Raw genomic sequence first — 13,143 nt, forward strand, 5'->3', positions numbered from 1 at the left:
ATGTTTAGTTATTTGTTAATGTGTCATGTAGTTGTATTTGTACAAATACCATATGATGTATACAGTTTAGATGCCATATAAAATGATCAAGGAAAAAATCAATCAATCCTTGGCCATACTCCCCTGATAAACCTGCCATTTCTGACCGATACACACACGTCCTTGTATGCACCCATGCACACAGACACTGAATTAGGAGTGGACAGATAATCACATATTACTGCCCCCCTTAGCCTTGCCTCATTCTCTCCTACCTGTAAGATATTACACTGTTCAGAGAAAGTCAGATTGCAAATGTTGCCAAATATATCTTTTGTATGTATCTCATTCAAATGTATTCTGTGTTTCAAAAGCAGTAGTCCAATAACTGTTATGAATAATTATGCAACAATAAAAACAAAAATGAATGTAGAATTTGATTGTTCACGTTACATTATATTGTAAAACAATACAAACTAAACGAATACATTCAATACTTGAAATAAGGACTCTTAAATGAGATGACCAATTAAACAACAGAATGCTTGTTATTACATACTTTGGTTAGAAACAGACTCCCCTGTTGGGCTGCTGGATGACGTACATAATTGATCCTACTCTTCAGTGTAAGGAAAATATATATATATATATATATCTGACACAAATGCCTGATTAAAGCATTTTCCAAATTAAAATCAATCATAATTCTCCTTGGTAGAGTAAAAATGAACTTATAATTCAATTGGAAGTCAACATAAATTAATTTGATAACTGAACAGCGAAAATGCTTCATCATGGTCATGTGCACTGCTGATAGTGCCATTAGCTAACCACATTGCCAAAACCTAAATGGCAAATCAGCACAATAGCTGCTTTCAGAACATTGTCTTCAGAGCTGAGTTGGACTCTGTGCTGGGGTGTTGAGATGGAGTCCTTAGTCTGTCTTGCATAATTCAGCAAGGCGGTTCATCTGATGTTACTCTGAAGAACATCGAGCGATTTACCTTCCTATTCCTGCATTCAACCTGCGTAGGGGACATCTTAAAAGAGTAAATACATAAGATTTTATGGAATCTGCAGTAATTAAATATCTGATATTAACTGCGTTCAGTAACTGAGTAGGTAATCATGTACTCACCAGCTTGCCATGCCTGTGTTGGCTATATTGCAATAACTGCTTTTTAAGTTCCATTAAGGGTTGAATCTGAATTCTCAGCAGCATCTTGGAATTCAACCTCTGATGAGGCCTGCAGTTCAGCAGCTGGTCCTTCGTCAGGCGTCAGGCCAGCTGAGTCCTTCTTGGGTGGGACTTCCTCTGTGCTTGCTTCAGCCACACCTCTTGCCCATTTAGACTGAATTGGATCACTGAATTCTGCTTCCTCTTTAACATATTCAACTGTCAAGATTGGAGGTGTGGCAACAGCGCCTCCCACTTCCACCTTAGGGGTCATGTCATCCATTGCATCCTCCCACACGTCATCCTCTGTTTCTGGTGTATGAGCTGTCTTTGTCTTTGAAATAGTCACTTGCTGTGGGATTTGGCCCATGACAGCTGGCTTTTCTGCTGGAGCAACTGGAGCTAAGATGTTTGCACCCACAATTGTTTTTTCTGGCTCAAGTTCACTTATAGCAAGAGTCTCTACAACTGCCATGGCTCGTACTTTTGGGGATGTTACAACTGCTGTCTGTACTTCTGACTCTGATGGAGAAACTACAACAGCTGTGTCTACTTTCAGGGCCGTCTCAGCAGATGTATCCACTTCTGGCACAACTACAACTAGTGCTTCGACCACAAGAGCATTTGCGACAACTGTTTTGACTTCTGGGGAAGCTACAATGGCTGTCAGAACTTCTGGTACAGCTACAACAGTTGCTTGTACTGCTGGAGTAGCAGCAACCTCTGCGATTACAGCAGGGACAGAAGCAACCTCTGTGATTGCCACCAGGGCAGCTGCAGCCTCTGTGCTGGCCATCGAGACAATTGTCACTTCGGTGATTGCCACAGGGGCAGTAGTCACTTGTGTGATTGCCACAGGGGCAGGAGTAACTTCTGTGATTGCCACAGGGGCAGGTGTCACTTGTGTGATTACCACAGGGGCAGGAGTAACTTCTGTGATTACTACAGGGGCAGGAGTAACTTCTGTGATTGCCACAGGGGCAGTTGTCACTTGTGTGATTACCACAGGGGCAGGAGTAACTTCTGTGATTGCCACAGGGGCAGTTGTCACTTGTGTGATTACCACAGGGGCAGGAGTAACTTCTGTGATTACTACAGGGGCAGTTGTCACTTGTGTGATTGCCACAGGGGCAGTAGTCACTTGTGTGATTACCACAGGGGCAGGAGTAACTTCTGTGATTGCCACAGGGGCAGGAGTAACTTCTGTGATTGCCACCGGGGGAGTAGTCACTTGTGTGATTGCCACAGGGGCAGATGTCACTTGTGTGATTACCACAGGGGCAGTAGTCACTTGTGTGATTACCACAGGGGCAGGAGTAACTTCTGTGATTACTACAGGCGCAGTAGTCACTTCTGTGATTGCCACAGGGGCAGTAGTTACTTCTGTGATTACCACAGGGGCAGGAGAAACCTCTGTGATTACAACCTGGGCAGCAGTAACTTCTGTTATTACCACTGGGGCAGCTACTGGGGCAGCAGCAACCTCAGCCCTTACCTCTGGTTCAGCAGTGACCTCTGCACTTTCCACTGGGGCAGCAGCGACCTCTACACTTACTACTGGGGCAGCAGCGACCTTTGCCCTTACCTCAAGTACAGCAGCAACCTCTGTGGTCACTTCATGAGTAGCAACATCTGTGCTTACCTCTGAGGCAACTATAGTCTGCGCTGGTACTTTTGGAACAGCAACAACAGCTGCTTCTTCCTCCAGTGGTGACTCCACCTCTGCTGTTTCCTCTAGCTTATGTATTACTGATGCTTCTACAACTGCTGTCTCTACTTCTGCAGTGGCTACAACTGCTGTTTCTTTTTCTTGGGTATCAGTAATCACTGTTTCTTTCTCCAGTGAAGCCCTCTGCATTGTCTCTAAAGCCAGCTCACTTTCTATTGAAGCCTCAACTTCCAGGGCTGCAACAGTTGGTGTTTCTTCTTCCATTTTTGTATATACAGTTGTTTCTAACTCTAGTGCCATTACCACTGGTGCTTCAACTTCAACTGCAGATACCACCGGCGTCTCTTTTTCTATCTCCATCACTAGAGGTATCACTAATTCTGGCTCAGACACCACTGGTGTTTCAACCTCCTGGGCTGTCACCACAGGTATCTCTACTTGTGGAGTAGGTGCTACTGGAGTTGCTGCCTCTAGCTCTGTTACTGCAGCTGTTCCAACTACCAGCTCTGGTGTTAATTTGGGTGCCTGAGCTTCCTGTGCAGTTTCAGTTATGGGCTCTTCTTCTTCTCGAGATGTTACAGATTCCATCTCAACCTCTGGTTCAGTGATAACAGGTACTTCTACTTCCAGAGCTGTTACTTCTGATGCCTCTGTCTCCAGAGCAGCGACTGGTGTGTCCAATTCTGGTTCAATTAAAGATGATGTTTGTACTTCCACAGCAGTTAAAAGTTCTGCTTCAGCAAGAGACTCAGAAGCTGGTGGTTCAGCTGGTATTGATGGTGCAGGTTCCTGAGTTTCCACCTCCTCCTCCACCGCTTGTCTTTCTGCCTCAGTGTCCTCTACTTGGGCCTCCATTTCTGATAACTCTGTTGTCAGTACCTCTGAATCTACTGCAGGAACTTCTCTATCTGCTGATCCTCCCAACTCAAGTTCTGAGGTAGCTTTTCCTTCATTTTCCACTGATTCAAATATGCCTTCTGGACTTGGAATTTTGGAATCTGCGGAGTCTTTCTCAACATTACTTTCAGTGGCAATTGAAATGTCAGTCTCAGTCTCTGTGACCTCAGCTCCCTGAGTAGCTGGCTGTTCTTCTACAATGGCATCCTCTGGTGCTTTTTCAGATGGCAAAGGAACTTCAGATGGCAATGGAACGTCCTCTGGAGGCAATGACTCATCTCCAATAGCAGATAGGTCTTCCACCTCCACATGCTGAATGATTTCTGGAGGAGGCAGGGGGCAGGGCTCTTCACCTGGTTCTGCCTCAGTTTCTTCCCAAGTTGTTTCTTCTTTCTCAGCCACTTCCAGTTTGTCAGTTTCCTCCAGAATTAGAACCTCATCTGCTGATGCTACTTCTAATCCTGACTCAACAACAGGTTCTGATGACTGCAATTCTATGTCCTCTATTTTAACTTGGATTCCACGATCATCTGCAAAACATACTGCATGTGCATTTTCCATTGCAACCTCTTCAGTGACTGAATCTAGCACTGGCTCAACGACATCTACTGTTTCCTGGACCTCTGTAGACTGCACTGTCAGTGCCACAACTGGGATCTGAGCTTCAGGCATCTGTGAGCTTTTATCTGTTGGAATGCCTGACACTGAAGAGACGACTTCATGTGCTTCACTCTCAACTAGTTCAGCAAGAGTCACATGAAGGATGTCAGCATCTGCTGTCTCAATTTCTGGGATACCTTGCTCTTTCTCTCCTACAGTCACTTCAGCCAGGATTGCTGGCTCTGCACATACAGGTTCCTCTACAGCTGAGTCCATGGGGCCTTCCATTGCAGGTCTTGGTGTTTCTTCTGCAATAACATGCCCTTCCAGGTACTGTACTTCTCCCTGCACTGCGCTGGTAATGGCAACATGGATTGGTACAAGTTCTGCGAGACCATTGACTAACTCTGTCTCTTGCTGATCCTCAGTCTGAATTACATAGGACGCCTCATCCATTTCTTCTTCACCTTCCTCTTCAACATCAATGGCTTCTGCTTTGTTTTCTTCCTCTTCCCAGCGGTCCTCCTCTTGGAACTCAGTTCTTATTTCTTCCACCTCAGCTTCATATAGTTTATCTTCTGTAATTACTGCTGTTTCAGGTTCCTCTGCCAAATCTTCTTCAGATACATATTCAGTAGGCACAGTTTCAATAACTTCAGACACTGCCTCTACCATTGTCATTGGAGGCCTTTCCTCAGTAATGTCAAGTTCTTCAGTTGTAAGACCTGTGCAAATGTTGGTTGCTTCAAATTTCTCATGAGCAACAAAAATCGTTGTCTCTTCAGTAATGGATAACCCTAATAACTGTGGGGTTAGAGACATGGCTGCCACTTCCTCGATCTTCTCATTATCTTTTACTGATAAGTTACTTGAAAGTATGCTGACAGTTTCCACAGCTTCCTGCAGGACGATGTCTGTGTCTTTAATATCCCCCTCTGAGGCAACTGGTGTTGAATTACCTGAGGACTTTGGAGACTCTGATAGGTGAGAGACAGCTGTCACATAGGACAATTCAGTCTGTGGCTCAGCAGCTGTGAATGCTTCAGATGTCCACTCTACAAAGTCTTCTGCAAGTGTATCATCTTGGAAAGCCTCCTCACCAGGAGGTGATACAACACTCTCTTCTGGTATGTCACTGAGTTGCTGATGCTTGGTTATATAGTCTGTCAGATCCTCAAAGTCTTTTGGGGCTGTTGCCACAATCGGAGTGCCAAGGTCGAGGGGAGCTGGGGGCAGTTCCTGATCAGTTTCCTGTGTAATGTCTCTGGACTCTTCATCTTTTGGTATTGTTTGCACCATGCTTGGTTCGATTATATCAAATTCAGACAAAGGCACCACTGATGGTGTTTCATCATCTTCATCTTCTGATCCAACATCTTTACCAGCCTCATCAGAAGATGACTGCTCCTGTCTTCCATCAGATCTTCGCTTCTTGCGTCCTGAGATTAGTTTCTTCACTGAGAACGAAGTTTCTTCTTTTGTGGTTTCACCATCAGAGGGGATTTGCTCACTTGATTCTCCTGCTCTTAATTTCCTCTTTGGGGTTACTAGTTTCTTCAGAGACTTCCATGTTGATCCCCCATCACCTTCAGCAGGGCTGCCGGACTGTTCTAGAGAGGAAGACGCATGCTCATCATCTCCTTCCTGGGAACTTTCCAGTGTAGATTCTGCAGTCTTTCCTGGGTCATCCTCAGGCCTGCTGTCCTTCTCAGCTGCTACCTCATCCTCTGAGTTTGAACCTTTCCTGCTCCTTTTCTTTGCAGATCCTCCACATATCAGTGCCTCCCAGGAAACAGACAAATCAGACTTCTTTTTGGGCTCCTCTGGACAAGGTTCAACTTGCTCTGGCTCCTCACTGGGTTTAACATCCTCTTGTGTTTCAGAAGCTGGGATATCTGCGGAGGTCTTTTCTGTCACTTCGTCTTCACTCTCCGATGGACGCTTAGCTCGTTGTCTTTTTGGGGTGACAAGTTTCTTGAAGGAACTCCATGATCTTTTCTTTTCCCCATCCGAGGTTCCTTCACCATCAGACTCATGTTTAGACTCATCCTTGCTTTTGTCCTCTGGAGAGGAGAGGGGGGTTTCCTCTGTCTGTACAGTGTCTGTTTGGGCCTGTTCTTCAGCAGTGGTTTCAATTGTCTCTGGTATTTTTAGTCTCCTTGAAGAGAGCCTTGAGAAAAGTCTCTTTAGAGGACTACTTTCAACTTTTGGTTTCTCTTGAGACCCTAACAGTTTGGCCTCACTTGTTCCTGCAGGGGCATCTTCCACTTTGCTTTCATTGGCAGGCTCTGCTGCTTCTTCTTCAACAGCTTTTACAGCCTCCTCTTTCACAATTGTTTGGAGCTCTTCCCCATCATCTTGGTCTTTTGATGGTTCCTCTTTCTTATTTTTCTTCAAACCGGTGAAAATCCCAGTGGTGAAGAATCGCTTAATTGGAGACATATCATCCTCCCCCTCCTCTGGACAGGTGTGTTCCAGTACTTCAGGAACACCTTTTGCAGGTGTCACCTCTTCATTGGGAGCTGGTGCGTTTGTGATCTCTTGTGCAGTTGCTTCGTCGGCAGGTTCGCAGATTGGTTCAACAGCGGCAGAATCAGGTGTCAAATCAACACAAACAGGTTCTTCCTCAGACTTCTTCTCCTCTGCATCAAGCTCTGTGGTGATGGTGGGGCTAGTGTCTTTGGAGTCATCAGATTTCACTAAACCCTCCCTCTCACTCTCATCATCTGGTTGACTTTCCTCTCCCTTATCCTTAGTCAATGTGAATTTTAATTCAAAGAATTTTATAATTTTTTTAAAACCCACTTCATCTTCCTCAGGCTCACTTGATTTTGTCTCTGCTTTGTTTTCTTCTGTCATTGGAGCATCTTCAGAAAGTGTACACCCCTGTTCTTCATTTACATTGATCACTGCAGGTTCGACGGCCTCTTGGATTACTGAAGGACCGTCTGCTTTCAAGTCTGAGCTAGCTGAAATGAGCAAAAAGATATACATTACTCCACATTACAACAGACCGATAAGCCTTAAATGCATTTTAAGATTGAAGTTTAATCTAATACAGTAATGCTGAGACTGAGATTTGTTAATCATCAGCTTCCATGCTAAAGGAATACAAATAAAGTGTGTTATGTGTATATTATTTTGCCACCATTAGATGAAAATGAGGTGTGATGGGGACATTTTGTGTGAATTAAGTTGAACTCATTAGTACTAACTAAATCATAACCACTAGTGCTATAACTGCACTCACCCTCTTCCAGGGCCCTCTCCTCACAAAGACCATTTAACTCCTCAGTTTGGTCCTCTGCTCCATTTATACGGGAGATCTGTCCATTCTTCTGTAGTAACTAAAGGAAATGGAAGAGAAGAAAGATATAGCTGCCATTCCTCTGGAATTGGTCAAAACGAGAAAGAAAAACGTGTCTGTCCATTTATCTTCAGAGAGTGTAAACTGGGTTTAGACCAAAAAGCTTGCATGAGCTAATTGCTGATTCCAATGTTGTCTTTTATTACATAATGAATCTGCTGACCAGCAGTCATTAGCCGTATTCAAGTTTTTTCACCACCTCCTTCCCAGATCCACCTCTCAAGAACAATTTTTATAGATATAAAGTAAGTGGATATACCTTTAATCAGCCCATCCTGTGCAGTAGCAAAGTGTCTCTGACTTGGCAATATTCGTTGCAGTACAAAATAGAAAGCAGTTCTAGTTTGACAAGATCAAACCTACAACAATTTCCTCATCATCTCACTGTCATGATGATTATATCCATGATATATAATTAACACCACCATGACAGACCAATTCCTGTGGTGTAATTGTGACTGTAATGGCACTTGCAAATCAATACAAATGGATCAGTCTATCTGGCCATCAGTATCACTGTGTTTCACTTAAAACCAAAACATCTTGCGTGAGCACATCAAGCAGTAATACTATCTAGATTACAATGCAGTAAGATTTCGCAGATACTGCTGAAATGTATCACGTCCATGCAGTAGAAGAGGAATGTCGGTAGGTGTAGTAAGTGCAGAGAAAAGCCTACCCCTAGGGGGAGCTAACGTTGGGGTAAGGGGTTAAGGCACAGTGTTAGAGAAACAATAGGCTGAGAAGAAGTTGGGCCCTGGGCATGTCAACATGTCATGTTGGTGTGCAGTGTGTGAATAAAGAAGCGTTTAAGCAAATCATCGTTTGGTCGTGAGGATATTACAGTTGGTCACTCTTTGACTGTCAAGGCCACCACTGCCCCACTGACCTGAGTTCCAGTGCAGCAGATGTAGGAGTTCTTCTCCCTCCAGAGAAGCTCAATAGGGAGAAGAGAAAATGACCTTTCTTACTGCCTTGCTGGCAGGATTCAATCATGCCTCCAATTGTAAGAGGAATAAAATGACGACAATTATTGGTGACTATACATGTATCCCTCATTATGGGGTTAAATTCATGCATGTCATAATAAATGTCATGTCAATAATACAGCTGGTAAAGAAATTAACTAATTTACGACTTATTGCGGCCTAACCGAAAATCATTTAAATCACTGCTGAAACTCATAATGATGAGTGGAATAAGCTTGACATGCAGCATGTTATGCTGATTTGCACGAACACTGCCAAAATAAGTACCTCATGACAGATATGTTTCCAGGCACATTTAAAGTGGTTTGTAAAGGGTATATGGCACCCTGCTAATATGTATGTATGTATCCGCTTTACTATGATCCAGTACGACCAGATGCAAGCCAGTCAAATGATCTCCTTATATGCTATTTTCTTACTTTGTTTTAAATATCAGCAAACTTCACTTCAGGCAAGTCGGATCCTCACAGGCCAATGTTAAAATGGCTTGTGCCTTCATTCCACTATGAACCAGTGGGCATTAGGAAGGTTTCAAACTAAGTATGTCTAAAATCAACATATCTACTACAAACAGTGAAATTAAGCGATCTCAGTGTTGTTTTGTTGTATTTTTTTCTGCCCTTTCCATACAGGAATCTTAGGCCAACTCAGCACATGATTCAGCAAAAATGGCTGCATCTCAACCAAAGTGTGCGTCTATCAACACATAACAGAATCTGCAGTGTTCCACAGAGTGACCCTCAGTTTAACAGTGAAATGTTCAGTAATTTTATGATGCAGAATGTTTAAGAAGCAAAAGTGGAACGCTAAACAGGATGGGAGAAATGCTATCCTAGACTGACTGCTCCTAGACTGCTCAGTAGATTGACTTGGTTGCACATTCACAGTAATTACATCATTTACTGGAATTACTGTCACAGAAGCTTAATCTGTTCACAGTAAGAGTAACAATAACCATGGTGAATTAAACAAAATACAGGTGAAATACAAGAGATGTCGATGTTTAAATCAATACCTTCACCACACCACAGAACACATAATTCAAACAACTGAAGAATCTTACTTCAATCAATCCTAACAGTCAGAATACCTCATTGGATTCAAATGGCATGTCTACCAAGGCAAGTAGCCTATTCCATCTAAAGATACAACCAAGAATCATTAACATTTTTATAAACAACAAACACTGTAAATACTTCGCTAGGACTGCAAATATTACAAGGCCGAATCACTTCTGTCAGGATATCCTTTACCAACCCCACTCTCACTAGTGCCATATTGCTTAACTAATATGCCTTAGAAAGTTGTATGCGATAAGGACAACAACTACATAAATAACATGCCATTCTGAGGTTCCAGTATTTCCAGGCAGGCTTGATATCGAGGATGTGTAGCTAATTAAAGAAACTGAATAAATCAATAGGGCTGTGCTATCCAAACAACCCCCAACATTCATTGAAAGATCTCCCTGACAGACTTCCTGTTAAGCCATACCGTTTCTCATCAATAAGCTCTCTCTGCAGACTCGAGAGAAAAAAGATCTACCCTCTGTCACCAGGGAGGAGGGGATGGCGGACTCTCAGGAGTCAGATGTGTCAGAATATCCCAGTAGGGATAATGTCCCACTAGGACTTGTGCACAGACGAAACCCTGCTGAAAAGGAAAGACAGGTCCCACAGTGGCTATCCTTGGGTGAATGTTCTATAAAAACTGTGCAATCTACCTAAAAGGATTGTAGGTTGATGAAGTACTTACACAAAGCCTGTGTTCACAAAATATCAAAATAGGTTTGTCAAAGACAAACACTGACAACCCAGCGCAGGGAATGTTTAGACTTTTGAGTGGTCCAAATAAAAAAGTTTATCTGTGGGATCCTGAGTATGGCAGACACATGTTAACAACAGATCAATAGCATCAATGCCTCTGCTAGACCAGCCCATGCACTAAAGTGAGGCTAGCTCATCTGAGCATCTGAAATCTTAAGTGCAGCTGTGGAGGAGATTATCTGTCAAAGTAAAAACAGTCCACAAATGCCCAACCACCTCACGGTCTGCAGATGAAAGACACATCAAATAAATGGTAAAACATACTTAATTTACAACTGTTTCAGCTAGGTGCGTCCAGACACAAGCAACCTTTATTAAGTATTTTAACCATACATCAATGTTAACATATCATCCATACCTACAAACATATACAAGTTACAACCTTTGAAATGAATTTGCTTATCCTTCACTGACTGATAAATGATGGCCCTATCGTAACTATGCATAGTTGCATGTTTTTGAGGAATAATCAGACACATAAGAAAAACAGATGTTTCTGATATATTCTGTCAGAAAGAACTGTTCAATCTCTCTCCTCAATGCCAAATAATGAAAGTGGTGGACACCACTCACACAGTCGATACACCTCCAATCTTCTAATATCAGTAAATAAGACCCAAACTGAGATCAAAATTGCACTGCATAGTTATTTAGAGGGGAAATGGCCTTTTGGCACTGCTGCCCCTGTTCGTCTCTGACTTTGCGTAGCCACGCATCTACTCTCACCAGGCTGCTGCAGCATCAGCACCTACTGCCAAACCGCGCATCACAGCGGACTTCTGGCTGAAGGAGCCCCGAGATATTTGAAATATACGCATTATGATCTCTGCTCTGTGTTAAATCTGTAATGTGTTGTTGGGACGGATAGCATTTGTTGATGCGTAGGTTAGCACTGAAATGTTGAAGCTGAGTGAAAAAAAAACTTTCCAACCCGGTAGAACGAATAGAATAAATGTCAAATAGACCAAAAAGATGAGCAGGCTATATGATCACACTGCCTCGTACAAGTATAAAATGATTATGCTGATAAATAATGACGAAAAAAGATGACATTCTGCCATGAATGAGAAAAAAACGAGCCAACAAACTACAAGAATCATACACTCAACCGGCTGTAGCTACTTCGAGTCCATAAAATATTGTGCTCTGTCTCTAAATGCGACAAAAATGTTATATGTCCTTCCATTTACCTTCACTTCGAGGTTTTGATCTGCCTCCTCCGCGTTCACCTCCACATTATGTTCCTGGGCTATCGCATCCTCCTCAGGCTTGCCGTCCTGCTGCGCAGATTCCGTCGCCCCCATGATAAAAGCCCGATGCGTTTAGTCACCTTCGTCCAGTGAGCTGCAAACAACGGCGAAGGCAAGGGGAATCCAAAACCCCAGTTCTGGCAATGGCGCGCTCCAGGACAGTCGAACTCACAAATGATGCTTGTCGAGTGCCCGCGAACTCTTTTGGGAAACTGTCTCCCCGGCTGTCATCACATGCACAAAACTCAGGCACGCCTTGCTGCATCACAAGGAGGCAAAAACAAGGAGCTGAGACGACTGCCTACCAGGGACTATCCCACCAAACTTATTTTTCTCTCCGAATAATCCAATGAAACGCAATTACATACGATTTATTAATTGTCTCAGGGTAAGGTTATTTCAGAGTGAGATTGTTATAGTGTTACCTCATCGTCCTGTTTTAACATGTGGACGTTTGTTGACCTGATGTGAAAAATGGTTCAGTGCATAGTAGAAAATAATATATTGTAACTTTGTAGCTTTAGCATTGTAGATGAACTTGGTGGGATGTATGTTTTAACTACATTTGTTTCCCCAATGTGTTCTAGACAACAACCATAAATTATTAAACACAGGGTGTGCCTAAAAGCAAGTGCAGTGTTGGTGGCACAAATTTCTTCCATATGCTGGTTAACAGGAAGTCTAATACTGGTCAAATTTTGGTGTGAGCTCCTGAAACGACCTCAGGCATGTTAGACTGCAAAGGCTATCTTGAAAGACAAGCCTGTACATTTCACAAGGACATGACAGTACAAGGGCCTGTGACGAGCATATATTTTGTGATATGATATACAACTATATATACAGGAGACCCATGTGTTTGATCATCTTCACTGACTGTCAAAAAAGCAATATACCTTAGTGAGCTTTCAGATATACTACTGTAGCTTGTGAGAAGCTCGTCTTATTACAGTAACTGCGTACTCATGACTTGCTGGTCATTACACGGGGCTTCTGTCTCCGCAGAGACCACACCAAATTGGCTGAAGTATGCCTCGTACTGTAAATTGACGGACATCAGAGAAGATAACAAAGTTTAAAGGTATCAGTACATCCTGATAGTGACACGATATGTAGCCTACAGCTTGTTCTGCCCCAAGTTAAGGCAGGGCCATTGGAACTATGTTCTTAGATTGAACTCCTCACATCATTGACCCTTAAACTTCACTTCCTGTTTAGTAAGTCAGACAGATAGCATCACTCAAAGGCACCTGGTGTGTGTGTGTGTTTGTGTGTGTGTGTGTTTGTGTGTGTGTGTGTTTGTGTGTGTATGTGTGTGTGTGTGTGTGTGTGTGTGTGTGTGTGTGTGTGTGTGTGCGTGTGTGCGCGCGTATGTGAGTCACTCAGGGG

The 13,143-nt window shown here is 43.2% G+C and overlaps 1 protein-coding gene across 3 annotated transcripts; it reads right to left on the bottom strand.

Moving 5' to 3' along the window:
• Positions 1-199: 199 nt before the first annotated feature.
• Positions 200-12,047, bottom strand: akap12a (A kinase (PRKA) anchor protein 12a). 3 transcript variants are annotated; one of them, XM_031580083.2, is made up of 5 exons: positions 11,695-12,047; positions 8,579-8,626; positions 7,573-7,669; positions 1,118-7,291; positions 200-1,004 (listed from the first exon to the last, which is right to left on the bottom strand). In XM_031580083.2, the coding sequence occupies exons 1-4, from the start codon at positions 11,806-11,808 to the stop codon at positions 1,161-1,163; spliced, it is 6,390 nt and encodes a 2,129-aa protein (XP_031435943.1). In that variant the 5' UTR covers positions 11,809-12,047; the 3' UTR covers positions 200-1,004; positions 1,118-1,160. The 3 variants fall into 3 exon arrangements, with proteins under 3 accessions (XP_031435943.1, XP_031435944.1, XP_031435945.1); XM_031580084.2 differs by having other exon boundaries at positions 200-1,019; XM_031580085.2 differs by lacking the exon at positions 8,579-8,626 and having other exon boundaries at positions 11,695-12,046.
• Positions 12,048-13,143: the final 1,096 nt, after the last annotated feature.

The sequence above is a fragment of the Clupea harengus genome, chromosome 14, assembly GCF_900700415.2.
Source record: "Clupea harengus chromosome 14, Ch_v2.0.2, whole genome shotgun sequence".
NCBI lineage: Eukaryota > Metazoa > Chordata > Actinopteri > Clupeiformes > Clupeidae > Clupea > Clupea harengus.

Excerpts from the sequence above, each read along its gene's own strand:
- akap12a (XM_031580083.2), bottom strand. The coding sequence starts at position 11,808 with ATGGGGGCGACGGAATCTGCGCAGCAGGACGGCAAGCCTGAGGAGGAT. Across the intron at positions 8,627-11,694 it reads ATCAAAACCTCGAAGTGAAG|CTTCTCTGGAGGGAGAAGAA; the intron begins GTAAATGGAAGG and ends CTCCCTATTGAG. Across the intron at positions 7,292-7,572 it reads GGAGAGGGCCCTGGAAGAGG|CTAGCTCAGACTTGAAAGCA; the intron begins GTGAGTGCAGTT and ends TGCTCATTTCAG.